Raw genomic sequence first — 26,224 nt, forward strand, 5'->3', positions numbered from 1 at the left:
ATGTCTTGAGATTTTTCCATATCAGTATACACAGAACTGCTCCCTTCTTTGTAACGGCTCTGTAGTATTCGATTGTATGGATGTACCATAGTTTACGTACACAGTCTCCTATCGACGAAGATTGAGGTTGTTCATAATCCTCAAGAGCAGTGCTTTAGTGTAGTGCGTGTGCATGTGGTAGTGCATGATCTTGTCCATAGGCCAGGTTGCCAAGATTCATAACTCCTGGGAGCTTCATACCCTTCACAAAGAGTTCAATGACAATGGTGTTCCTGGGAGTTGTGCAATACGGTGGCCCTTACGGGGCATTTCACACATGAGTGATTATACTTGTAGGATAAATACCCAGGAGGAGCACATTCGTAGTGTTTTTCACTTAAATGAGAGAATTTTAATACCTGATCCCCACGCCCACTTTTAACATGGTCCTCACCCTCTAGTGCCCTCTAGGTGCTCATCACTAGTGCCCGGAAGTATTCACAATATTCTAGATTTATTCTGACCTCATCTAATCAGTGAAGAATACAACTTCACTTCTCTTGCCCTGGGCCCTGCACTTTTATTAATGTAGCTTAAGGTTGTATTAACTTTTTGGCAGCTTCATCCCACTATTGGATCATTTTGAGATTACTGTCAACTCAAATCCCCAAGTCTTTTCTCAAATAAATGACCATTAAACCATATTCTGCTTGTGTTGTATGTGTATAGTGGAATTTTTATAGCCTAAAAGCAAACCTCTGACTTATCTGTATTAAAATGTATTTTGAGCCCTGGTTGGGTACCTCAGTTGGTTAGAGCATTGTTGCAATATGCCAAGGTTGTGGGTTCGATCCCCAGTTGGGGAACATAGAAGAATCAACCAATGAATGCATAAATAAATGGAACAACAAATTGATGTGTTTTTTTTTCTCTCTCTTTCTCTCTCTCTCTCTCTTCCTCTCTCTCTCAAATCAATAAAAAATTTTTAATGTATTTTGTTGTTTCAGCCCTAGACTCTCTTCTACACTCTTGAGTCATCTCTGCATTTTCATCTTGCCATCAATATTTCATCTTCCTGTACCTATTTTCTGTTCCCCACTCATAGTGAGCTTAAAGTCATGGCTGTAGGTATTAACGTGGAAAGAAGGTTTACAAAGTTATTTTTGTTATAGCTTGTCAAATGTGGCAATCATTGGAGACTTGGATAAAAAGGACTAGCCCAGTGTTTAGAAGTCAGAGGTCAGAAGGAAAAAGGAGAGAGAAACAAGAGAGACAGAGAACATTTCCAACAACTAAAAGAAAAAAATTTATCTAAGATCTCAGTTCTAGGAACAGCTATGATTCTCCTGAACAATTAATTTGTATATAGTCTGTGGGCATAGTTAAATTGCATAGCATATGTTTTCCTATTTATTTCCTGCGAGGCAGTTAAAAAGCAAACTTGTGATGCAGTTCTGATATACAAGACACGGTATGTATTTTGTGTACCTATCTTACCTTTGACCTCTTTTTATTTTCTTACCTTATTTTTTTTGCCCTTATTTTCTAGATTATTAAAAAAAATAGTGTAAAATGTATGAGTTGCCTTAAATTCTTCTTTGGAAAAGGTATTGGGTGAACGGACAAACAGGCAAAAAAATCTTGGCGTAACAAGTTTTGTAAAGACATCAAATACATTCACACCTTAGATTGACAACAATAGCAACAACTATATGGACAAGAGCTGTGATAGAATAAAAATTTTAAGCTTGTAACTAACAGCTTTGGAATCATTCAAGACTGATTGGGATTTTTAAAAATTCTTAAATATGAGTCTTGTGTAACTCACCATATAAAATAAAATACAACCATAAATGAAAGTCTCAGACTCAAATGCCTGGGAGAGCCATGAAGGCAAAGTAAGGAAAGGAACAAGGTAATAGAGACTAGTAGAGACAATAAGAACTCAAGAACACCTGTCCCACTTTATACATCCAAATATGACACTTAACTAACCATTTGTAGACCCATTGGCTACTAGCTTACAACTTCTGAACCATCTCTCCCTCCAATTTTATAAATGTGACCAAAGTAAAATACTCTGTAAAAATCTTCACAAAGCATGGAGAAATCCTAGCCCAAGAAACTAAACTTTCTTTCCCTTTCTTTTTCAGGTTATTGGTTGCCTAGTTATAAACTAAAGTCTTCTTGGGCAACGGGCCTGCATCTCTCTGTCTTGTTTGGTCATGTGGAATGTCTTCTGGTGCTACTGGACCACAATGCTACAATCAACTGTAGACCCAACGGGAAAACTCCTCTTCATGTGGCTTGTGAAATGGCCAACTTGGATTGTGTTAAGATCCTTTGTGACCATGGAGCAAAGCTCAATTGCTACTCCTTAAGTGGACACACAGCTTTACACTTTTGTACAACTCCAAGCTCCATTCTCTGTGCCAAGCAATTGGTTTGGAGAGGTAAGCTTTTCTGGGTGGCTGACATTGTCATCTATTTGACATTCATGGTTTTGAAACTTGGTGATCTTTACTTATCTCAGACAATGTAGTAGGTATCTCCATGCCTTAAGCCTGATTCAAGGCCCCTAAAAATAGATAGATAGGTAGATAGATGATAGGTAGATAGATGATAGATAGATAGATAGATAGATAGATAGATAGATAGATAGATAGATAGATAGACGATAGATAAGAGACAGATTTGTTATGTTGGCTTAGGTCATTCAGTGATGATCTCATTGGAATCTTTTCTTTTTTTAATTGTAGAAGGCTTGTTAATTTACACATGTAACAAGTATTTATTTAACGCTTATGTTATGTCAGGTAATGTGCTAAGTAAGTGAAAAAGAAAAAAATAGTTTCTGCCTTCAAGGAGCTTATATTCTAGTAGGTGAGGTAAATGTTAACAAAATAAATTCATAAATAAAAAGTTATCAATTGGGAAAGGAGCAAAACAGGCATTATGAAAGAGAATGTCATGTGTGAACCATTACAAAATGTACGACTTTTTTGAAGATATGATATGTAAGCTGAACTTTTATAATGAGAAGTAGCTAGCCATTAAAAATATATATATATATCCAATAAGAAGAAGAGTCTAGGTCTAGAAAATAGCATGTGCAAAGTTGCTAGGAGAGCAAAAACTTGGAATATTCAACGATGGAAGAAGGCTAGTGAGGCCAGAGCACCATGGCTGTGGGTTGTGGAAGGACAATAGGGGAGAGAGCAGTGTCAGAAGATGGGTGTGTTAGACCATATATGACCTGCCAAAGGCCAAGGTATGGGGTTGAGAAACGAAACCACTGAGAAGTTTTAAGCAAGAAAACAACATGGTTTAATTTTCACTTAAAATCATCATTCTGGAGTCATATAAAAATTGGGTTGGAGGGGGGCAAACATGGAAGCTGGGAGACCATCAGGGAAGCGACTGCAATGGTGTATCTGGGAAGGGACGGCGATTCACACGAAGGGCAGACTTGGATGGAAGATTAGGAGATTGATTTATGATATGATTTAGAAGCAGAAGTGATGTGATTTGAAGATGGATTAGAAATGGGTTTGGGGGGACAGTGAAGGAAAAATAAATTGCAAGAATAATTGTAGGTTTCTGGCTTCAGAAAGTGTGTGGATAGAGATGTCATTTTTTTTTAAGGGGGAAATTTGAGGAATAAGTATGTATATGGGGAAGATCTTTATATCAGTTCTTTAAAAGTCAAGTTTACAAGAGTGTAATTTCCACACAGTAAAATTCACTATTTTTGAGAAACCTATAGTTGTGAAAACATCACCACAATCATCTCAAATAACTTCCTGATGCCCTTTGTAGTTAATCCCCCCACTCTTTCTCCCACCCCTGGCTACTGCTGATCTAATTTCTATTTTTATAGTTTTGTCTTTTTCAGAATGTCATATAAATTAAATTATACAATATGTAGCCTTTTGAGTCTTGTTTCTCCTAGTTAGCATAATGCTTTTGAGATTCATCCATGTGGTTGCACTGACCAGTAAATTAGACCTTTTATTGCTGAGTAGAATTTCTGGTGTAGATGTAACACAGTTTATTAACTTCCCAGTAGAGGGGCATTTGGATTGCTTCAAGTTTGAGCTAATTTATTTTGGGGGGAGGAAGCTGATATAAATATTTGCACACATGTTCATATGTGGACATGCTTTCATTTCTCTTGGGTAAATACCTAGGAGTGGGATGATGGGTCACATTTATAAGAAAGTGCCCAGCTGTTTTGCAAAGTAGCTTACCATTTTTCATCCCCACCAGCAATGTGTAGGAGTTGCTCTCCATCCTTGCCAAACTTGGTAATGTCAGATTAAAAATATATATATATTCTAGTCATTCTAATTGGTCTATAATAGTATCTCATTATGATTTTAATTTGAATTTCTCAAATGACCAAGGATATTGAATATGCTTTTATGTATTTATTTGCCAGCTATATATTCACTTTGATGAAATGTCTATTCATATCTTTAGGGTTTTTTTTTAAGGTTATTTATTTTTTTATTATTGACTTATGAGAGTTATTTACATATTTTGGATACCAGCTCTTTATTAGATATGTGGTTTGCAAATATTTAAATTCATTTTTTACTTCATTTTCCTGTCTTTAAAAGAACAAAAGTGTTTAATTTTGATAAATTCAGTTGATCAATTTTTACCTCTTATGGTCTGTACTTTTCGTGTTCTTGCTAAGAAATCTCAGAATAACCCAAATAACAAATATTTTTCTCCTATTTTTCCTTCTTGAAGTTTAAAATTTTTAGGTTTTACTTTTAGGCCTTTGATTCATGCATTTTGAGTTATGTTTTGCATATAGTGTAAGGAAAGGGTTGAGGTTCACTTTTTCTTTTTTTGTGTGTGTAGATGTACAGTTGTTTTGATATCTATATGCAGTTGTTTTTGAAAATTGTTTTGAATCATTTGTTGAAAAGACTATTCTTTCATCATTGAATTACCTTTTATCTTTGTCAAAATCAATTCGCCCTGACTGGGTAGCTCAGATGGTTAGAGCATCCTCCCAATACGCCAAGGCTGTTGGTTCCATCCCTGGTCAGGGCACATATGGGAATCAACCAATGAATGCATGAATAGGTGGAATAAACCCCTCCCCCTCTCTTAATCAATAATTTTTTAAAATCTAATGCTAATGCTCCACTCACTTGATTCCTCTAGATTTATATGAATTCTCAAAATCACTTCTAATCTAGAAGTGAATCCTCTCAGATGAGTTTTATTTTATTTTTTTAAATTTATTTTTATTTTTTAAATATATCTTTATTGATTTCAGAGAGAGGAAAGGAGAGGGAGAGAGAGAGACAGAAACATCAATGATGAGAAAGTCATTGATCAAGCCTGTAACCCAGGCCTGTGCCCTGACCGGGAATCGAACCCTGATCGCCTGGATCCTAGGTCGACACTCAACAGCTGAGCCACGCCCGGCCGGGCTCAGATGAGTTTTAAACACAAGAAGTTTCAGATCTCTTTGAGACATCAAAGGGACTAAGTCAAAGACCCACTTGACATAAAAATATGGATTTTGGAAAAGAGCTCTGGACTAAAGCTGCAAGTTTAGGAATTGTTGGCCTATAGATTGTATTAAGCTAAAGAAATCGATGAAATCACCTAGATAAACAGTGTAGAGAGAGAAAAAAGAACCTAGGACCAAACCCTGATAAATTCTTACATTTAAATGTTAACAGAATGGAACTAAGAAATGAGAGTAAAAGGAATTGATAAGTGAAATTGGAGAAAATCCAAGAATATTTTGGCATTACAGGGACTAAGAAAGAGGCAATTCAAGAAGGAGAGAGTGGTCAGCTGTACTGACAGCTACTGAGAGGTTTAATTAGACATTCATTAGATTAAGTGACAGAGTTATCACTGACAAAAATAGTTTTGACGAAATGGTGGGTATTAATGCCAGATTAGAATGATATCAGGTGTAAATGGGAGGTTAGAAACTAGAGATGGCATATGTTAATAATTGTTAAAAGAAGCTTGGCTCCAAAAGTGAGCATAAGAATAGTATGATTCCCAGGCCGGTGTGGCTCAGTTGGTTGGAGTGTCCTCCCATACGCCAAAAGGTGGTGGGCTCAGTTCCCGTTCAGGGCACTTACCCAGGTTGCAGGTTCGATCCCCAGTCAGGGTGCTTGCGGGAGGCAACCAATCGATGTTTCTCTCCCACATCTCTCTCTCTCTCTCTTTCCCCCTCTCTAAAAAAACAAAAGAATAGCATGGTTGTTGATGGGGGTTGTGGGGGGTCACAGGAGAGTATAATCTACAGTTAGAGATAAAGGAAATGAGCGTATGCTGAAGGAAATGATTTATAGAAAGAAATCAGTTGAAGATGCATGAGACAGCATAACTGAAAGGTCCAAATCTTAGAGGAGTTAAGGCAGGATGAAATCATAAGATACATCCTCAATTTTAACAGATGGGCTAAAGTAAAAGATGTTTTAAATGCCAGAGCATTTGTAGATTTGGCTATGGTATGATGGTAGAGTTCATATCTGATGGCTTCCCCCCCACCCCCCAATAATGTATGAGGCCAAGTCATTAGCCAAAAGTGAGAGCATAAAGGGTGAACATTTTGACGAGAGAGGGGAAGGTATGGAAAGGTCATGGGGAAAGAATGGGAGAACACTGACCTGTGAGAATTAAGGAGAAAACAGTCCTCCTTGCCCACCCTGGGAAGAAGGCCTAGTGCAGAGACACCTGGAGAAGGTCAGGCATCATCAGCTGGGCCTTATCCGCCTGACCACATGTGGCCATCACCACCTTTCACATTTACTTATAGATTTATAATTGTTAGATTTAACTTTAGTTTAGATTTTAGTTAATGAATTTAAACTTTCAAGCTTTTTAGTTTTAGATTGTTAATAAATTATATATTTGTTTAATTGTTGACTTTTTATTTCGATGGCTTCATCAACCGCAGGCTGACAGAGGTGTTACCACACAGCTCTCCAGGAGGACACAGTTCTTTCCCACCTCCTTTATCCCGGTCCACAGAGTGAGACTGCCTAGCAATTAGAAGGATTAGGCTGATAACAGTCCAGGAGAAAGAGTGAAAGTCCATTAAAGATACACTTACTCTTTAGAGCCATGGCATCAAAGGCCAAAGCCATAACGGAAAGAAAGATAAATTAGGTGAAGCAAAAGTATTCAGTGTCTGTGTGGCAAACAGATCATAAAATTAAAAGGCCATCATAAAATGGGAAAAATATTTGAGACTACATGACAAAGGGCTCACATCCTTCATACATAAAGAAATCTTAAAACTTAAAGTAAGCAGGCCCTGGCCAGTGTGGCTCAGTTGGTGGAGCATCATCCAGTGCACTGAGCCCCTGCTGGTTCGAGTCCCGGTCAGGGCACATGCCCTGGGTGAGGGCTCGATCCCCAGTAGGGAGCATGTAGGAGACAGCTGATGGATGTTATGCTCTCTCATTGATGTTTCTCTCTTCTCCCTTCCTCTCTAAAAAAAATCAATAAACCGCCTGGCCAGGTGTGGCTCAGCTGTTGAGCTTCGCCCTAGGATCCAGGAGATCATGGTTCAATTCCCAGTCAGGGCACATGCCCGGGTTGTGGGCTCAATCTGTGTAGGAGGCAGCCGATCAATGACGACTCTCTCATCATTTATGTTTCTCTCTCTCTCCCTTCCTCTCTCTGAAATCAATAAAGATATATATATTTTTTAAAATCAATAAACTATTCTTAAAAAAAGAAAACTTAAAGCAAGGAGGTTAACAACTAAGAGGAATTTGAAAGAAAGAAGAGAGAGAGAGAGAGGGAGGGAGGGAGGGAGGAAGGGAGGAAGGGAGGAAGGGAGGAAGGGAGGAAGGGAGGAAGGGAGGAAGGGAGGAAGGGAAGAAAGAAAGAAAGAAAGAAAGAAAGAAAGAAAGAAAGAAAGAAAGAAAGAAAGAAAGAAAGAAAGAAAGAAAGAAAGAAAGAAAGAAAGAAAGAAAGAAAGAAAGAAAGAAAGAAAGAAAGAAAGAAAGAAAGAAGAAAGAAAGATCGGACCAAGAACAGGAGCACATATTTCAGGGAGAAAAATGACAAATAAAGAGGACAATGATCACCTGAATTGGTAATCAGTAAAATGTCAATTAAAATAACAATTAGATACTTCTGTTGTTGTTTATTACATTAACAAAGATCCAAAAGATGATAATGGGCATGTTGACCACCTGTAGGGACGTGCTTTCACACTGCAGTGTAAATGCATGGGAGGGGAGGCAGTGCCGAAAGCTGAAAGCCGTCTCTAACTCAGAAAGTTCACCTCTGGGACTAGGTGCTAATCTGAGTACCTAATTTGGTTCAGGGCTTTCAATTGGGTGAGGCCTCAAATTCAGACTATGGATGTTGTCACCAAAAAGGCGATAGTTGAGTCAAAGTGGTAACTGAGGAGAAAAAGCAAGAAGACATTCATCATGTAACAGAATTGTGCTCGATCACATGATCTATAGTACACTAGAAATAGAGACATTTTTCTAATTCTGTAAAAATCTTCAAAATAGTGTAGTTTTAGTGTATTTTATTTTTGCATTAGAAGGTTTGGTTATTGCATGCATTTGATTGGTTAAAGCATACATTTAAAATATACCACAATTTAAAAATGTGTATACTGGCAGTTTTCATTTTTTAGTCTATTTAGTCACAAAAAATTGTCTGATTTCTTTTTGCCCTCAGAAAGTCATTTATATTATTGAAAAACTAAAAAATATTTGTGTATCTAATAGAAAAGTTTTGAGCAGTATTACCTCCACACCACAGACATTAAAAATAATGTTGTAGCCTGGCCAGGCCTGGGTCAGCGGTTGAGCATCTACCTATGACACAAGAGATCACAGTTCGGTTCCCCGTCAGGGCACATGCCCCGGTTGCAGGCTCAATCCCCAGTGTGGGGTGTGCAGGAGGCAGCTGATCAATGACTCTCCCATCACTGATGTTTCTATCTCTCTCCCTCTCCCTTCCTCTCTCTGAAATCAATAAAAATATATTAAAAAAAAATTATGTTGTCCAGGAATGTTCACTGACATGGAAAGATTTTTTTAAAAAAAGTTTATAGGAGAGTATGAGCTGCATAAATTTATTTTTCTAAAGATTATGTGTGATTATGCATGTTGAAAAATAATATAAAAATTATCACAGTCAAACTTGATAGCATAGATAATGGTGAGCTTAACAAAGCCACTTAAAAGAGGAAATGTTATTTTAGATCCTTCCCCCTAGGATAATAAATGTTTTTTTTAAGAGTAGTACCTAGCAAATATTTCAAAAAAAAAAAAAAAATTGTGAATCAGGTAATTGGGGGAAATTTTATGAATAGATAAATAGAGAAAAGGAGAAGGTAAGTGTTTGGAGCAGTCTGCTGGTCTGGAAACTCTAGAAGACTATGAGCATCTTGCATCCTTTCTTTCGCATTTTTATGTCTTTAGCCTCTTGGACAGAGCTTGGCACATTGGAGGTACTCAATAAATGGTCTCTGACTGATCTGGGAGCCCTGAGTACATGGATGGGAACCAATGCCATCAAATAAATGGAAACTGCTATTTCATGGTTAATGAAATGGTGCTGTTGGTCAGTCCTACCCTCTCAGTCTCTAGGGAGATAGCTGAGGGATAGAGCCTCTCTCTCTTGGATTAGGGGGTAGGCACTTTGAGGAGTCACATACATCACTTCGTGGCTGGACGGAGAGAGTTGAGACAGCCTTCAGACAAGAAAAATAAGTCAGGCTAACCTTAAACTGGGGACCAGAGAAGTCCATTAGAGGAAAAACCAATGCCATGGCAACTGAAAACCAATGTAATTTCATTTCCTATTTAATGGGCTCTTTGTGGAAAAGTGCTCTTTGTGGAAAAGGCTAATTGAGGCCAAAAAATTGCACGCAATTTTCTCTTAAAGGACTTTTCTCTATTTTTCTCAGTGTTGCAGAGCCTGCTTTGTCCCCATGCTGTATTTTTGTCTGCTAATTTTCTGTTGGCCTTTCTACTTAATGCCCCCCATCTCCTGGCCTTTGTTTCCTTTGGTATTAGTGTAATAGTGTTCATCAGTTGAGAGGGCTTATTTACCTCCATGAAAATGTCCTCAAGCCGAATCCTGCGTTTCCCTACGAATAAAGCGAGTCAGGTCAGGTTTAGCCGGCTGAAAAGCAGCATATTGTTTTTACCTATTTCCTTTTGCCAGAGGAAAAGAAAAGCCGCTTGCTTTACTCTGCATGAGGCAAATCCTGACAGTTGGAGGAAAATCTGTTACTGCAGGAAAGCCATAAAAATTCAAATGTTTCCTAGTGTAGCAGGAGGGCAATGTAAAAGAGGCCGTGCCTTTTAAGGGACTGTCCCCTGGTTCTTGGTGTGACAGTGACACAAGTTACCAGCATGTTAAGAAAGTCTCCATTCAATGGTGCGAACCTAGTAAGGCAAGATGTCACTGGACTTCTTCTAGGTTAGTCGAGAAATGGATATGCTGGCGTGACAGACACCTCACCAGCCCATCACCTCCCATAATGGCACAAGTCTGACCATCCTAGTCATTTGCAAACAACTTGGGGATTTTTGCCCCATCTGCTCTACTGTTAGTACCATTTGCACAATATGAATTTAATATTGTCTTCAAGTTGATATTACTTCCAAGTTTAATTTTAAAGGAAACTTTATATCACTATACAAATTAATTTATCCCTATAAAAATATGGCAAAATCATTTGTGGTACATAGAAGGTAATAGTAACAGTAAATAATAAACAAATTCTTGACCTCCATCTGCCCAGAGACCTCTTCTCTGGGATGGCAGAGAATGACTCTAAAAAGAAACGTCTTCTGGTCGCTGATGCTTCTAGAAGCGTCGTCTCCAACCATTCTGCCGTGAATGAGTGAACTTGCATATAGCACTTTATATAATATACAGCCCACATTTAATTTTCCCCAGTGGTCCCAGTAATGTCATTTACATCTGTGTGTGTTTTTTCCATTCAGGATCCAATCCAGGATCACACACAGCTATGCCTCCTTAACCAACTTTAATTCCACACTGTTCCCCAGTCTTTTTCTTTCTTCCATGACATCGATATTTCTAATAGTTCAGGACAGTTGTTTTCCAAAATGTCCCTTAATTTGGATTTACTGGATTGTTTTCTCACTATCAGATCCAAGTTAAATATTCTTGGCAGAAATACCACTTATGTGATATTTCTAAAGAATTAATTTCCTTGAATTTTAGTAGCTTAATTAAGATGGGTATTGATATTAAGCATTGTATAACAAATTTGTGGAATAAAGTATCTTTTCAATTTCCAGATTCAGTACCTTCTGTCATTCAGGGAAATTCTTTGTACTTTATCATTAAATTTATATTGTTTCATTAGTTCGCTCCATCAGATTACCTGTGTCTGTCTGCCACATCTATTAACTCTCTCTAATTGTGCTGTCATCGTTTTTTTCTTCTGCATACACTGTGATGCACCCAGCCAGGCAGCAGGCACTCCAGCCTGGGAAAGAATGTTCCCCATGAAATCATAGCACACTTCGGGCACCACTGCCTTAGGCAGTGCTTTGTAAAGTGGATGGTCTACCTCATGGTGAAATGTCAGCATCAGAATTGAAACTAGTTGGCTGCTCTCGCCACATCTCCTCAGCTCCGTCCTGGAGGTCCTTGCCGACCCAAAGAGAAAAGAAAAATAAATAAAATGTATGAAGATGGGCCCTGACTGGTGTGGATCAGTGGTTAGAGCTTCGGCCCACTCACCAAAGGGTCGTGGGTTTGACACCCAGTCAAGGGCATGTCCCTGAGTTGCAGGTTTGCTCCCCGGAGGCCCTGGTCTTGGTGCATGTGGGAGGCAACCAGTCAATGTGTCTCTTTCACACCAATGTTCCCCTTCTTTCTCTCTCTCTCTCTCTCCCCCTTCCCCCTTCCACTCTCAAAAAAAAAAAAAAAAAAAAATGGGAAAAAAATATCCTCTAGTGAAGATTAACAAAAAAATTATGAAGATGGGAAAGCAGGAAGTAACATTGCCATTAATTCATACACTATGTTTGTCTACATAAAAAAACAACAACCAAAAAACCCAACCAAGAAACTCTAAAGTTAAATAGTTAGACTCTGTAATTGAGTTTAGCAGAGGTACTGCATTTGAGATCAATATACAAAAATCAATTGCATTTCTGTATACCGGAAATAAGCAGCGAGAAATTATAATGCAAGAAAAGATAGATTTATAATACCCCAGAAACTTAAGGGCCCCAGAAAATATATTCAACCAAAGGGTGGAAGAAATATAAAAATTGATTAAAAGACATTAAGAAGATACTATATGAAAAAATGCAGTTCTTGATTCTGCCCTCCTCAGAGGCGATCACTTTCACTTATTTTCGCTGAGGAGTTGGATATTTATCTCCATGTTGCTAAATAAATACCATTTCTTTATGCACAGAACCGACAGGAATAAGTAGCAACACAAGCAGTTTTCTGGTGGTCTATTGATTCGTCTCAGTGGAAGGTGAGGACCTGGCTTCTCTCCTTCTTACCCACCCCCCTGCCCCCATATGGGTGCCTGTCCTGCCTCTGCTCTCACGAGGCAGTTAGATTATAACCATGAGGCTTGTCCGAAACCAGGATGCCTTTTCCTTCTTTGTACAACATTTTGTTTTCCCTAGAGTTAATTGTCTCTTTTTATTTGTTTGCTTCCTTTTGTTTTCTATGCGTCATTACTATTTTAACGCCCCAAATTTTGCCAATAGTTTTAATCTTTTCTGAAAATATTTTAATTCAACGCTTATTTTGTCAGTTTGTTTTCTTGCAAAAGTCCCTCTGGAGCCTTCAGACCTGCTCCAGCTACTCTCATCCTGGGAACCCCATTCCCCAGTCAGTCGGCCTGGAGGTTCCCTTTGCCTCTTGGCCACGTTGCATTTCCAGTTTCCTGGATCCTGGGACCTCTTGTATCTTGTTTTGTCGCCTGTTTGGGTTGCATGCATCTTCTTTCTGAGAAAGTTTGCAAGAGAGGACACATGCCCCAGAAGGCATTGATTCTACCCTGGCTTGGCATAGAATTCTAGATTGATAATCATTTTCTTTTAGAGTGGTGAAGGCATTGCTCCATTGCCGGCCAGTTTTTAATATATCAGAAGGCATTTTATTACCTAATCCTCTCTAAGTGACCTATTATCTTCCGATGAGGTGGGGAGTGTGGGGTGTGTGTGTAGAATTTGCATTTTGTCTTTGATGTTCTGAAAATTCAATGATTGTCTGCCTTGGTGCATTTATTTGCATCCACTGTATGGGGTCTTTTCAACCCCAAAATGTGCTTGTCTGTCAGTTCTGGTAAATGTCCCTGAATTACAGGGTGGAGCAAAAGTATGTTTATAGTTGTGAGTATGCGAGACATAGAGTTTATTCCTGTAGTATTATTGATTAATTATTGTATTGTTTTCCATAAGAACAACTGTAAACCTACTTTTGCCCCACCCTGTATTCACTGTATGAATTCTTTTCTTCTATTTTTTGTAGGTTCTCTTCTTTGAATTGCTATTATTTATATATTGAACCCTTGGACTGTTGCTCTAATTGCCTTATACTGTCTCTTCTGTTTTATGTTTCTTTATTTTTACGCTTTACTTTCTGGGAGATTTACTCCAGATTGTTTTTCTCTGTTTTTTATTGTCTCTGTCAGCCACCTAAGCTATCCTTAGATGTTTGATAATCCTTGGTTGTATGCTGTTATTTAAGACTGAGTGACTAAAAGCTGACTTGGAAACTAGGTATAAAGGTGGGGTTAGCTGACTGTTAGCTTCACTTTGGGGGATGTGGCTGGACTTTTGCCTGAGAAATCCCTGACATAGTATCTGTAGATCTCTTTTCTTACACTGGTAAGATCCTCCAAAGAAAACTCTGCCAGGCTTCTTCCTGGAGGGTCAAGGCCTGATTCCAGTATTCTAGGTGCTAAGTTAGGGAAAGGGGTTGGGAATGCAAATGTAGTGTAAATGCTTTCTAGAATGTTCTGCCCTCTCCTCTTGACTGAGCTAACTTTTACTCCGACTTAAGGCCTTAGTTCAGACATCAGTTTCAAAGATAACTCTTCCTGAATTCCCTTAAACTAAGGCAGGTCCCTATGTTTTTCTGTCTTCTTGTAGCACATTGTACTTTTCCTTTGTGACACTTAATATTTTATTTGTTTAACTCTTTGATTACTTTCCTCCCTCACTAAACTATACATTTTGTGAGAGCAGAATTTGCTCAGCATAGTCCAGCGCATAGTACATATTGGTTGTTGATTGTTGAATTTTTATTGAATACTCAAGTAAGAACAAATGCTGGAGCTAGGGAAGGGAGTGTGGTTGAACCAAAGTAATTTCACCAACATTACTGGCAAAAGGACTCTGAGTTTATGGCCTATTGCACTCATTGCTTCTTTTCTCCTATGAAGACTAAGTCGGGAAGGAGGGAGACACCTGAAATGTCAAACGCTACTGAGAAATCCAGTAAGTTGAGACTTAAAAAGTTCCCATTGGATTTAGTGACATGGAAGGACTTGGAGACCGTAGCAGCCAGTTGAGGGATGAATAGAGAAATCAGGATGGAAAGGATAGATAACTAAAAAGGAAGTTGTCTGTGAGGTGAACAAGCCTTTTAAATAGTGTTTGTGAAGATAGATGTAAAGGGAAATGGGCCTGAGAAAATTTTTTAAAATGACAGAAACCTGAGCTTTTTAATTTTTTATTTATTTATTTTTTTAAGATGGCAAAATCCCCTAGTGGACCAGACATTGAAGACAGAGAGGAAAGATAATTTACGATGTGAGGATTCTGAGTTTGGGACATGGGATCTAGAACCAAGTAGAGGGATTTCCTCTAGAGAAGAGAACACCTGTGCTGGTGTAGCTGGAGGCAAAAAATGAGAGGATGGGAGTAAGGCTTTAAGGAAGCTTCCATCTGAAAGGTATTGTCTACGTAAAATAAGAGTGAAGAGAGAGGAAAAGGGGTTAAAAGATTGAGGAGTAAAAGGGGTTTGAGGCAATTATTGAGCGTGAGGAAATAAGTTAAATAGAGAAATGGCGGATTGCTGAGCAGTCTTGAGGACCCAGTTGAGTTTTTATGTTTGACTTTATGGTGGTACCAGACTTGTACAGATGGCACCTCACCTGTAGTGTAATTTTTGCCATGTAGCTCTCAGCTGCATAGGACCAGGCAGGTGCTATGAAGAGTTGGAGGTAGTTTAAGGTTTGGGCAAAAGGGTTATTGAAATGATGGAATATGGAACTAAGCTGGATAGGAGGGAAGGAAAGTCAGGCACATCTAATGGACAAAGAGAACACTGAGAGGGGTTCCAATGAAACCAAGATGGGAAGGTGGGTGGTTATTGTCAGAGAATCGAATGCGGGAATTCGGAATTTCTGGAGCCTGATCAACTGAAGGTAGTGACTCAGTCCAGGTCTGACTGTGGGTGCGAGTCACCAGGTCAAAGAAGAGCAGAAAGTCACTGGAAAAAAAATGAGATCCGGGCACTGAGAGACCAGGGCATTGGGTAGTCATCTGTGTGGCCATTAAAGTCACCTAGAATTTGGGTGGAGAGGCATAATGTTCCAAAGTCTTCAGAAACTGATGGGGAGATACATGTATTCAGGAAGGAGGGCAGGTAGTGCAGATGAAAAAGCAGAGCCCCAAAGAAGCAAGGATGTTTATTTTTATTTTTTCAAGACAATTAGGGAGTAATTGGAGGCAGCAATGGGGAGTCAAATACATGAAAAAGAACACCCAGCTACATACCTCAGGCCAGAGTGAAGCCTGCATCCCCTCTTGGAGCTTGGAAGAGGGCAAAGCTAGTGGGGTTGCCATGGTGACAAGCGCCCTGTCTCTGGGCTCATTAATCCTGTGTTCCAAACTAAAGCACTTAGCGAAAGCTTCTGAATAAATGCAGCAACGCTCTGCATACTGAAAAGGGCATGGTCATGTTAAGCAGGGAAAAAGGTTTTCAATTTCATTCATTAAACTTGAGTAAATAATTTAATATCTCTGTGCGTCAGTCCTCTAGCTAATGAATAAGAATAAATGCTTAATGGAAAATCTAGCCTAATAAAGTTAACAGCATCGGCTTTCTATACAAAGGAAATTGATGTTGCTGGTATATGTGCCTGTGAAGGGGAAAACGGGAAGGAAAATAATGTATATTAAGCATCTAGGGTGTGGAAATGTCAGGTACTTTAAAAGAAAATGTCTCATTTAATCCTTGCAACAACCAAGTGAGGTGCATGTTCTCCTTTTCATTTTATAAATGAGGAATCAGAACTCAGAGAACTTGGATAAGGCCCCGGTTCACACAACTGGTGGGATTCTAGCAGGGCCCTGTTCTGTGTGGTTTGAGTCCATGATGGTCCTACTGAGCTTTGCTGAATGTTGTATACATTTTGCTAATGAAAAAATTAGGAGAAAAGTGCGTGTTAAGTTGACAGTGTGTGCAGAAAAGAGAAGTTTAAATGCTGTATTAGAGTTTCATTAGCCAAAAAGTAAATAAAATCACCACCTTAAGATGTTTTAAAAGTTTTTTCTTGAAAAAAAAATTATGAGAAGATTTCAGGGTATATTAGAAGTGTGTTTAATTAAAAGATATGGAGAACTGTCGATGCTTCTTCCAGAAGGGCTCTCCCCAAAGCAGTAATTTATCCCCATTTTGCCATTTCCTGGTACATAGAGGGTTTGGAGCTGCAAAGCAGACCCTCAACACAGAAGCTGATCTTTTCCTTCTAAGTATAATGCCTTTTTTTTGGAGGGGTGGGTTCTGGATTTGCTCCAATAAAGGAGTGCTAAGTGATTGAAAAAGATATATTAAAAATCCATTAATTCATTTTCCTTAAAATTAAACTCTTTAATTAAAAGCAACACTTTGATCAATTTCTAATTTCTACCTCTAACAAAGTGATATAGCAAAGGTTAAAATGAATAGAAGCAAAGAGTGCAAGTTAAATATCCCCAACACTAAACTTAGCTGCCAGGAATTAAAAACAAAAAATCCGAACACTAAATGTTTTGTTCTCACCTGTATGACTATCCCAGGTCTACTGTGTTAAATTTGGGTTGCTTACTGCTGCCCAGAGGATTCCCAAGTGCTCCTTGAGAGGGAGTGTTAATTACAGCCTTCTCTCTTCACTTTACTATTACAGGTTTCCCTCTCCCACGGGCTCTCCCTACTTTAAATTCTCTGATCAAAGGCCGTGTATGACTTGCACTGGGCGTATTATCTTTGCTTTACAACTAGAAGCCTCTGAAACCAGAAATTGAAGGATGAATTTTCCTTGGGCCTGCACTACTTCTTTCTTTTCTTCTATCAGCACCTCTCTGATTTATTTCTTACTTAGAAAAGCCTGGATCTTATTATCCCCTGAACATTTTAAACACCATTTAGCAAAAGATACCAGGTTTATAAACAGAAATGCAAGTGTTCTCTTTGTGATCTCCATAAATAATAAACAATTTTAGGAGGAGACGCGAGGGCCCAGATTTGGAGGTAAATCGGCTAAATCAAACAAGAGCCATCTCAGTTTTCCCTTAAGCTAACCATGAAAATACACAAATGGGGAAATGGCCAAAGCACCAGAATTGGAGCCGAAAACACAAGCATAACCCAGCTTCCTGACGTTCCTACTAATTGGGAAATTAATGGGTACAGAAGCAGAAAGGACCCTCTCTTTTCTGAGATAAAACATCTCACTGGCAGTAAGAAGAGGTATTATTAGCCCACCCCACTGAGAGCCACAGAGGGCTAAATACTGCTGGGGAGGCCCGGGAGCATCCTTTGCCTTTGCTACCAGCAGCCTCAGAAGCCCTGGCAGCCAGCGGTTAGACACACCCTAATTAAGAAGGCAAAGAACTGAGTAGCAAAGGCAGGAAGGACATTCACTCCTTAAAGCAAAGTTGAATTAACCTGGGTTGAGGCAGGAGGAAGAGCTTGAATAAAAGACCCCAGAAAAGGTCTGGTTGGATTTAATAATTAAAAGTAATAACCGGATATGGCATTTCTATTGCATGCCTGGCATTTTATCCGTATTCTCTTTTAATCATCTCAACTGTCCTATGGGGTTAATGCTATTATCCCAGTTTGCAGATTAAAACACTGAGCTGTAGACAAATTGCTTAATGGTGAGGCGGGGTTTTGAACGCAAATCGGTGCAGAGCCCGGCTTTCCCCACTAGGTGGTGCTGCCTCTCCTTTGCTACTTAGAACCCTCATGGAACTGCCCTGCTGCCTCCTGTGACTCTTCTCCCCTTTGTAGGCTGGATGTTATCAGTCAGTAAAACTGCCACCGGCTCAGCCCCTTCCAGAACTGTCTTGTTCACAGCCTCTCATGAAGGGAACGCTTAGGTTGTTATGTTCTGTATCATTGGGTCCTTCCCCACCACAGCCGATTAGATCAGTGGTGGTACTTGACCCAAGGGGTCAGATACGGCTTGATTTGAAAGACAAATTCAAATATAGTGCTTGAGAGGATAGGTGGTTGAGTAAGGCTGCCTGGGCTTACATCCTGACTACACCCTGGGTTTACATCCTGACTACACCTTCCTTCCCACCCCAATCACTGTCGACATGAGTGAGCCTAAGATGTAACCTCTTCGAATATCAGCCCTCATTTACTAAGTGGGAGTATAATCCAAACTGATTCTAGGGAACTCAAACAAGAGTTCATGGATCTTCATGTGTGGATCTTTTCCCACCTCTTATCTTTGTATTGTCTAGAAATGCATTTCCCAACGCCCATTATATTAAACACTGATTCCGGGACTGTTGACAGGTGTTACAAAAAGTGTTCCTTGGTCATATACGTTGGGGAAAACCCAAATGAAATTAGACAGATTTCCTCACCATAGTGCTTCTCAGAACCTTTCATATGTTAATGTGAATTGCAAATATACAAAGGCACGAAGAATACGCAAACTTGGTTAACCACAGAGCCTTATTTTTTATGCACCTTACAGTACTAATATATCACAGAACAGAAATACTGGCTTAAAAGAATGAAATTGGAGCATATAGTTAGAAATGGAATTCACATTTGGAGCAGCAAGAACTGCGTTTAGCAATATGTACATCAATCATTCTTCCACCTCCCCAACCGAGGGCACAGTCTATCTCACTGTAGTGGGCAGAATAATGACCCATCAAAGATGTCCACGTCCTAATCCCTGGAATCTGTGAAAATGTTACCTTATGTGGCAAAAGGAATTTTTCAGATATAATTAAATTAAGGACCTTGAAATGAGGAGATGACCTTGGATTATCTGAGTGGGCCTATCTCCTTAAAATTGGAGAATCTCTTTTTGGCTGGGGTCAGAGGAAATGTGACTATGGAAGGAAGGTCCGAAAGATTTTATGTGAAAAAGACTCTACTTACCATTGCTTGCTTTGAAGATGGAGGGAGGAGGCCATGAGCCAAGTAACGTGGGCGGCGTCTACAAGCCGGAAAGTGCAAGGAAACAATTCTTATAAAGAGACTCTAGAAGGAACACAGTTTTGTTAACTCTTGATCTTAGCCCACAATATTTGTCAGTGTTATTTTCCCAAAGACACTGAACTAACAGAAAGAGGGAGAGAGAAATAGAGAAATGTTTTAGAGAATTGGCTCACAAGATTATGGAAGTAAAATCCCAAATCTGCAGGGTAGACCAGCAGGCCACCCAGGGAAGAGTTGCAGTTCCAGTCAAAGGCAATATACTGGCAGAATTCTCTCTCGTTTAGCGGAGATCCGTCTTTGTCACATTCAGATCTTCAACTGATTGGATGAGGCCTGCCCATGCTATGGGGAGTAACCTGCTTTACTTAAGTCCACTGATTTAAATGTTAATTTCTCCTAAAAAAAACACCTTCACAGAAACATCCAGATAAAATAATGTTTGACCAAATATCTGGGCACCGGGGCCCAACCAAGTTGTCACATAAAATCAGCCATCAGGCCACGGAGACCTGTGTTGGGCTTCTGACCTACAGAACTGGAAGATAATATGTTGTTTTAGGTCACTAAATGTATGGTAATTTGTTACAACAGCCACAAGAAACCAGCACACTCACCTTCTTCCCATTGTATGCATTGTAATCTACTATAATGCTACTTGTTTCCTACTGAGGACTTGGTCACCTGCATCTCAGTTTTGGTCTTTTTCCCTAGTCCCATCACCCAGGGTGGGTTTCAATTTTGACATAGATTACCAATCCAAAGTCACCCTCACATCTCCCAGACCTCCTCAACTCTAACAACATTCACCTCCCTCTAGGTAAACCACCCACCCACATGATCACATCTTGGCCCTTTATATTCCCCCATATTTTCACTTTCTGCCTTTTCGACCATCATGGCCTCAGTTACACCTGACCAGTTCTTCAATGTCATACTGACTCCAGTTCCTTGTACCTCTTTTTATGCTGGTTCCCCTACTCCCCTTAGTTTTGTCTCTTTGCTTCCTCCTTCTGGGTTCCTAGTTGATGACTTGAATGACTGTCTCACTGATATTATGACTTCTTTGCCAATAACAGGGTTCTTCTGCACTAACCCAGGCCAGACTAATATACATCTACTTACTGTTAAGTATCTACAAAAATACGGTAAAACTTACAAAAAACAAAAACAAAAAACCTTTTACAATAGCTATATAAACTAAATATATGAACAAACTATAAACCAAAGAATGAATAAAATTTCTACGTATTACATCATGAAAAGGAAAGGACTGGAATGTACATTTTTGGTGAGTTGCCACATCCGATACCCTCTTAAAGACAACAGGACAGATGGCTCCCCCAGGACTTAGTAAAGCAGGTTGAGGCCAACGTTCGGTGTTGGGCTTCAGGGTGCACAGATTCTCCTTCTGCTCAACTTCTTTATCAGTCTATGTCCATTGAGAATACAGCTCACAGCATTCAACATGTCAGGAATTAGAGAAGATCCTGTATTCTCAGGTGATTAGTCACCACCTGTCTTAGAGAGCTCTCAAGTATGAAGATGGTAAAAGAGGTCCAACTGGGAGTCTATGAAAGACACACGGGCCCACAGGGAAGGAACGTTACCTTGGCAACTCAGGACACAATAATTCTGAAACTGCCTTTCTGCAAGAAACAGACAAAAGAATTTGAAGTCCTCTGATTAATTCCATCCAAAGTTTGAAGGGGACATGGCCTCTTTGAAACCTAAGCAGGTCATGAGCTGAGATAAAGGCAGAAATGCAAAGGGAGCTGAGGGAAAGAATTTCCCTCTTCCATCAACCTCAAGGGACATCCTAAACCTTTATATAATCATACCTCTAGTTTCATCATCTTGGACATAGATACTATCACACATAGGTACCCCTATATTAGCAGAACTCTTTCCCCCTAAGTCCCATTTCATGATATGAATTCCTACCAGTGATTTACCTCTGTTCAAGCAATAGTTCTCACTGTAAGCCACTGGATGCAAAAGGAACCCAGGTGCCCTGGCTGGTGTGGCTCAGTTGTTTGGGTGTTGTTCCAGGATGCACTGAAGGGTTGCTGGTTTGATTCCGTGTCTGGGCACATGCTTGGGTTTTGGGCTCGATGCTGGGTGGGGAGCATGCAGGAGGCCGCTGATTGATTTTTTTCTCTCATCCATGTTTCTATCTCTCTCTCTCCCTCTCCATTCCTCTTTCTCTAAAAAAATCAATAAAAAAATTCCTTTTTAAAAAATAAAAGGAACCCAGGTGATCCCTCTGGGCTAAAGAAATCCTCCCTCGTGGTCCAGAGTGCTGGCTGCTCCAGAGAAGGGCTTCATCGTCATTGCTTTGCTGTGCTGCAGCCCTGGAAAAGGGAAGGCCCACTGTTGCTTGACTAATTCCTTCCCGTGCGATTGGTGTCTGCTAACCTCGTGTCCCACCTGCTCCCGCTCCCGGTGGGGTGTCCCTCCCACTCCTACCTCGTCACGCCCCTGTCCCATTCCAGGCCTGCCCCTGTGAGGCCAGGCCATTCACCTCCACCCCCAGGCTGTCTCGGCCACCGGTGCTCTGAGTCCAGAACAGGCAGAATTTTGCCCCTGGGTAGAAGAAAAAGTCATTATTCACTTTCTCCAAATGCATGGCCTTAAAAAAAAGAAAGGAAAAAAAAAAGTCATAATAACAAGAATCTTCCTAGGATTAACCTTTTATTTCCAGTTGAATGACAACAACAGCGTTCATTTTCTTCAGCATAAACACCATCCCTTTCATAAGATATCATCTGACTTTATGAGCCCAACAAGATTAGCACGAAGCAGTACAATAGGGTATTTTACAAAGTCTGAGTTATTCAGTTTTATCTGTGGTTATTTTACTGAATTTTAATCAATGTTGTGGGGGTTTTTTTGGAATGAAAAAGATAAAAAATAAAATAACTATAAGGTGACTGAGCTCAGTGCCCGCATCTGGATTGCTCACGTCTAGAAAGATACCTTTTCCTGTAGGTTGAGTAAATTAAAAACAAACATACGAATAAATAAACATGGGCTCTATGAGAAAAAAGCTCTATCCCAGGGGGTGAGAAACAATATTCTGTGGAGTTGAGCGATAAGCTTCGATATGAAAAAGATTTGCTTCAGGAGACAGAAGGAAAGAGTTTGTGATATTTGCTTCATGGTTTCAATATGTTTTTAAAAATACAGGTAGCTGTCAAAGAAGAAACTTGCTATGAGAACAGACTATGTGAAAAAGAGGCTTGGTTTAATAGCATTTATAGGGCCAAGCTCTTTTCTATGCCTTTAGTGGCCTTTCTTCGGTCCTGTTTCCTGGATTTGTTTCAGTTCTCCAGGCTTAAAAGTTGGTGGGTCCCAGGGCTCGGGTGACGATACACTTTTCTCATCGAAACTCATCCTGGTGACCTTATCTGGCCCCATCGATTCAAATGTCACCCAGTGGTGCTCACTCCCAGGTTTGTGTGTCCTGGCCTGACCCTCTCTTCTGAAAGCCAGCTCATCTATCCAGCCACATAAAAACCCGTCTCCACTCCGACTTACCATGTCCATCCAGGCTGGCACTGGCCTTCCTGCCCCTGCCTGGTGTTCTCCATCTTAATAAAGGACAGCTTTGTTTTTCCAGGTGCTGAAGCCAAAAGCCTAGGAGGCATCCGTGTTTCCTCACTTTCCCTCACCCCTCACCGCCCCCCGGCCCAGGACACGTTGGTGCCATCAAAATATACCTCCAGTCTGAGAACTTCAAACCACTTACCCTGGGAGCACCCAGCCCGCATTTCTCCCTGGGCCGCAATAGAGGGATTTCAAGGATTGTTCTGCTTTCGCTCTTGGCTTTTCTATAGCCCGCCCTCCTCACAGCCAGCTGGAGGGATCTTTACAAAAGGTGAATCAGATCATTTCCCTTCCCAGTGCCTCCCTCACATTTAGAATAGGCCTAAAGTCTTTCTGTGACCTTTGGAGCCCGACAGTGCCCGAGCCCTGGCTGCGTCACCAATGCTATTTCCTACCACGCCCTCTGTTACTCACCTCTGTCAATCACACTTGCCTTCGTTGCATTTTCTGAACTCACCCAGCTTGTTCCTGCCTACCTCAGAGTCTTTTCTCCAGCGATTTCCTTGGTCAGGAAAGCCTTTCCCCATTGTCTTCAGATAGTTTACTTCCCTGCTGCCCCAAGGTGACATCCTCAGAAAGTCTTTGCATTAAAAGTGTCATCTTCCCCCATCATTCTCCATCACTTTACTCACCTTTATTTTATATAACATCACAACCTGTTCATGCATATATATATGTAAAATATAATATATATAGATGAGTTATATATATTACATCTTTTGTCTGTCTTCTTCATTAGCATGTAAGTTCCATGAAGTCAGGGACACTGTCTGGCTTATTTACTATGCTGTTCCCAGAGCCTAGAACAGTAGTGGTCCAAGTAGGGGCTCAACAAACATTTGTCAAATGCATGAAAGTACCAGGCACAAGGGACACAAAGACAAGTAGAAATAGCATCTGCTCTCAAAGATCTTAACATGAGAAAGAAGACACCCAAATTTGTTATTCCTTAGAGTGATAATAATATTTTTACTGTGGAGAGGCAAGTAGCACCGCCTGGGGGTTCAGGGAGTTTTTCTGGAAGACATGGCACAGAACCTTGAAGGATAAATAAAGTTAATCAGTCAAAGAAAAAAAATTAAGGCCTTTGCAGGTCAAGGAAACATCCTAAGCAAGGGCATATGGACGTCTGCACGGAAGCAAAGGGTTCATTGTTCAGAAAGACCCGGTGATGAAAACCCCTTAAACTCTGGGTCGGGGAGACAGATTTGAGCCTTGCCTTTTGTCTCCTTGCCAGTTGACCTTGCAATAAAGCTCTTTTATTTTCTCAAAAACAGGTGCCATAGTATATTGTCTTCTATGGACGTTGGGCAGTGAGCCCTTGCTTGGTAACAGGAACAAGGTAATTGGAAATGGTAATACAGTCTGCCCCAGATTTCGGAATTCCGAGTGCAAATGTGTTGGATGGGTCATCTGCAGAAGTATTTCGAGTTGATGTCAGGACAGAGATGAAAGAGAGACTGAGCCAGATACCTATGTCTTCACTGAAAAACGGAGAGTGACTAAGAGTTTTCGAGATCGTAGATAAGAAGGGAGCAAGAGTAACCTCAACGGGGGACATAGACCTTCCCGGATGAGGGGTTGCACATAAGGGGGAGAGAGTCATGATTGATCTAGAAGAGGGTAGTTCTCAGCTCCAGACCCAGGAGAATGTGAGAATTAGAGAAATGGGGCCTTAGAGGAAACGGTATTGCATTTAAGATTTCATTTAAGACAAGACTGAAAGATACAGGACAATATATTTGCCATAGATTGTAGATTGAAAGGGCAAAATTGAAACTAGAACAAAGCAGCCAACTGAAAATATGCTTTGGTGACAGTTAATAACAAACCTGACACTGCACAGAATTGCATCCTTGACAAAGCAGCAGCCCCGAGAAACAATCCCAGAGCACGCAGAAAATGAAAGGCCCTGAATATGATAAAATGTCTAATCTTCGAATAATAGATGTTTCTGAAGAATGCTTATTGTTAATAACAAGCGAGACAATATATGTAAAACTCCGAGTGAACGCTTGAAGAATAGTAGACGTTATTAATATTTTCACAAAGGAATGCTGAACAAATGTGCTTTTACATGCACAAAAGCCTGTACAAGTGCGGTTTTGAACAGAGGCAGGTGAAGTTAAGCTGCTGAGAATGGAGACATCTCTGACAAAACAGGGAGCTAATGAAGACTCTAAACTCCTACCTCAAGTTAATAAATGGATTCAAGTTCCTTCTCCAAGTTTTACTATTACAACCAGTGATAACAATCCACTTTTCCTTATGTTCTCACACATATTGGGGGCCACTCTAACCAAGGAGACTCAATACTTTTCACCCCGTCTCAGTGCCTTTTCTAAGAAAAGCGTACATTTTTAAGGTGGTGTTAAAAAGGAAGCCATGTGTAATTGGCTACACTTTCACACATGCAGTTGAGAATTAGGATTTAAAAAATCGTGAGAGGAGAGTTCTTTTCAATGACCATAACTCGATAATTGTTGGGTGATGAACGCTAAGCAAAAAGAGGTTTTATAGTCTCCAGTATATTATTAAAGCATGCTTTCTTTTTTTAATATGACCAATATGTCAAAACAGGGTAGAAACAATTTTTGTGTGTGTAGAAAAACACATTCATGTGGAGATGAATTGAGTAGGTGTGGTTCCTGCAAAATAAAATTTAAAAATACATAAGCCTAGATAAATCTTAAATAAAATGTCAAATTTCAACAATAAAAATAGTAAAAGTATACAAACAAGCGAATAAATATAAAGTAGATTGCTTGTAAAGGAACAATCGTGGACTTCCATTTCTTCATAATGTTCAGTATCAGAAAAGAGTAGAACTTACAGAATATTGTGGAGAAAATTACCCAAGAATTCTATACTCTTTAAATATTGTTTTTAATGTAGGATGACAATATAAAAATAGCCTCAGGTGTTTGTGTTCTTAGAAAATTTGCCAAAAGGTGCCCTCACTTAAAAATTTACTACAAACTTTAAGAAGTGTCATATTCAGCCCAGCAGTTGAGCTTCGACCTGGGGATCCAGGAGATCGTGGTTCGATTCCCGGTCAGGGCACATGCCCGGGTGGCAGGCTCGATCCCCAGTCGGGGGCATGCAGGAGGCAGCCGATCAATGACTCTCTCATCACTGATGTTTCAACTCTCTCCCTCTCCCTTCCTCTCTCTGAAATCAATAAAGACATAAAAAAGAA

At 40.0% G+C, this 26,224-nt stretch overlaps 1 protein-coding gene across 2 annotated transcripts in view; it reads left to right on the forward strand.

Annotated features, from left to right (window-relative positions):
* ASB4 (ankyrin repeat and SOCS box containing 4) overlaps nt 1-26,224 on the forward strand; it is a 65,247-nt gene that overhangs the window by 7,538 nt on the left and 31,485 nt on the right. For both annotated transcript variants that reach the window (XM_081146295.1, XM_081146296.1), the window contains exon 2: nt 2,133-2,432. In XM_081146295.1, the coding sequence (XP_081002421.1) occupies nt 2,133-2,432 (300 nt within the window). The remainder of the gene's footprint in view (nt 1-2,132; nt 2,433-26,224) is intronic.

The sequence above is a fragment of the Miniopterus schreibersii genome (genome assembly GCF_964146895.1).
Source record: "Miniopterus schreibersii genome assembly, chromosome: 9".
Taxonomy (NCBI): domain Eukaryota; kingdom Metazoa; phylum Chordata; class Mammalia; order Chiroptera; family Miniopteridae; genus Miniopterus; species Miniopterus schreibersii.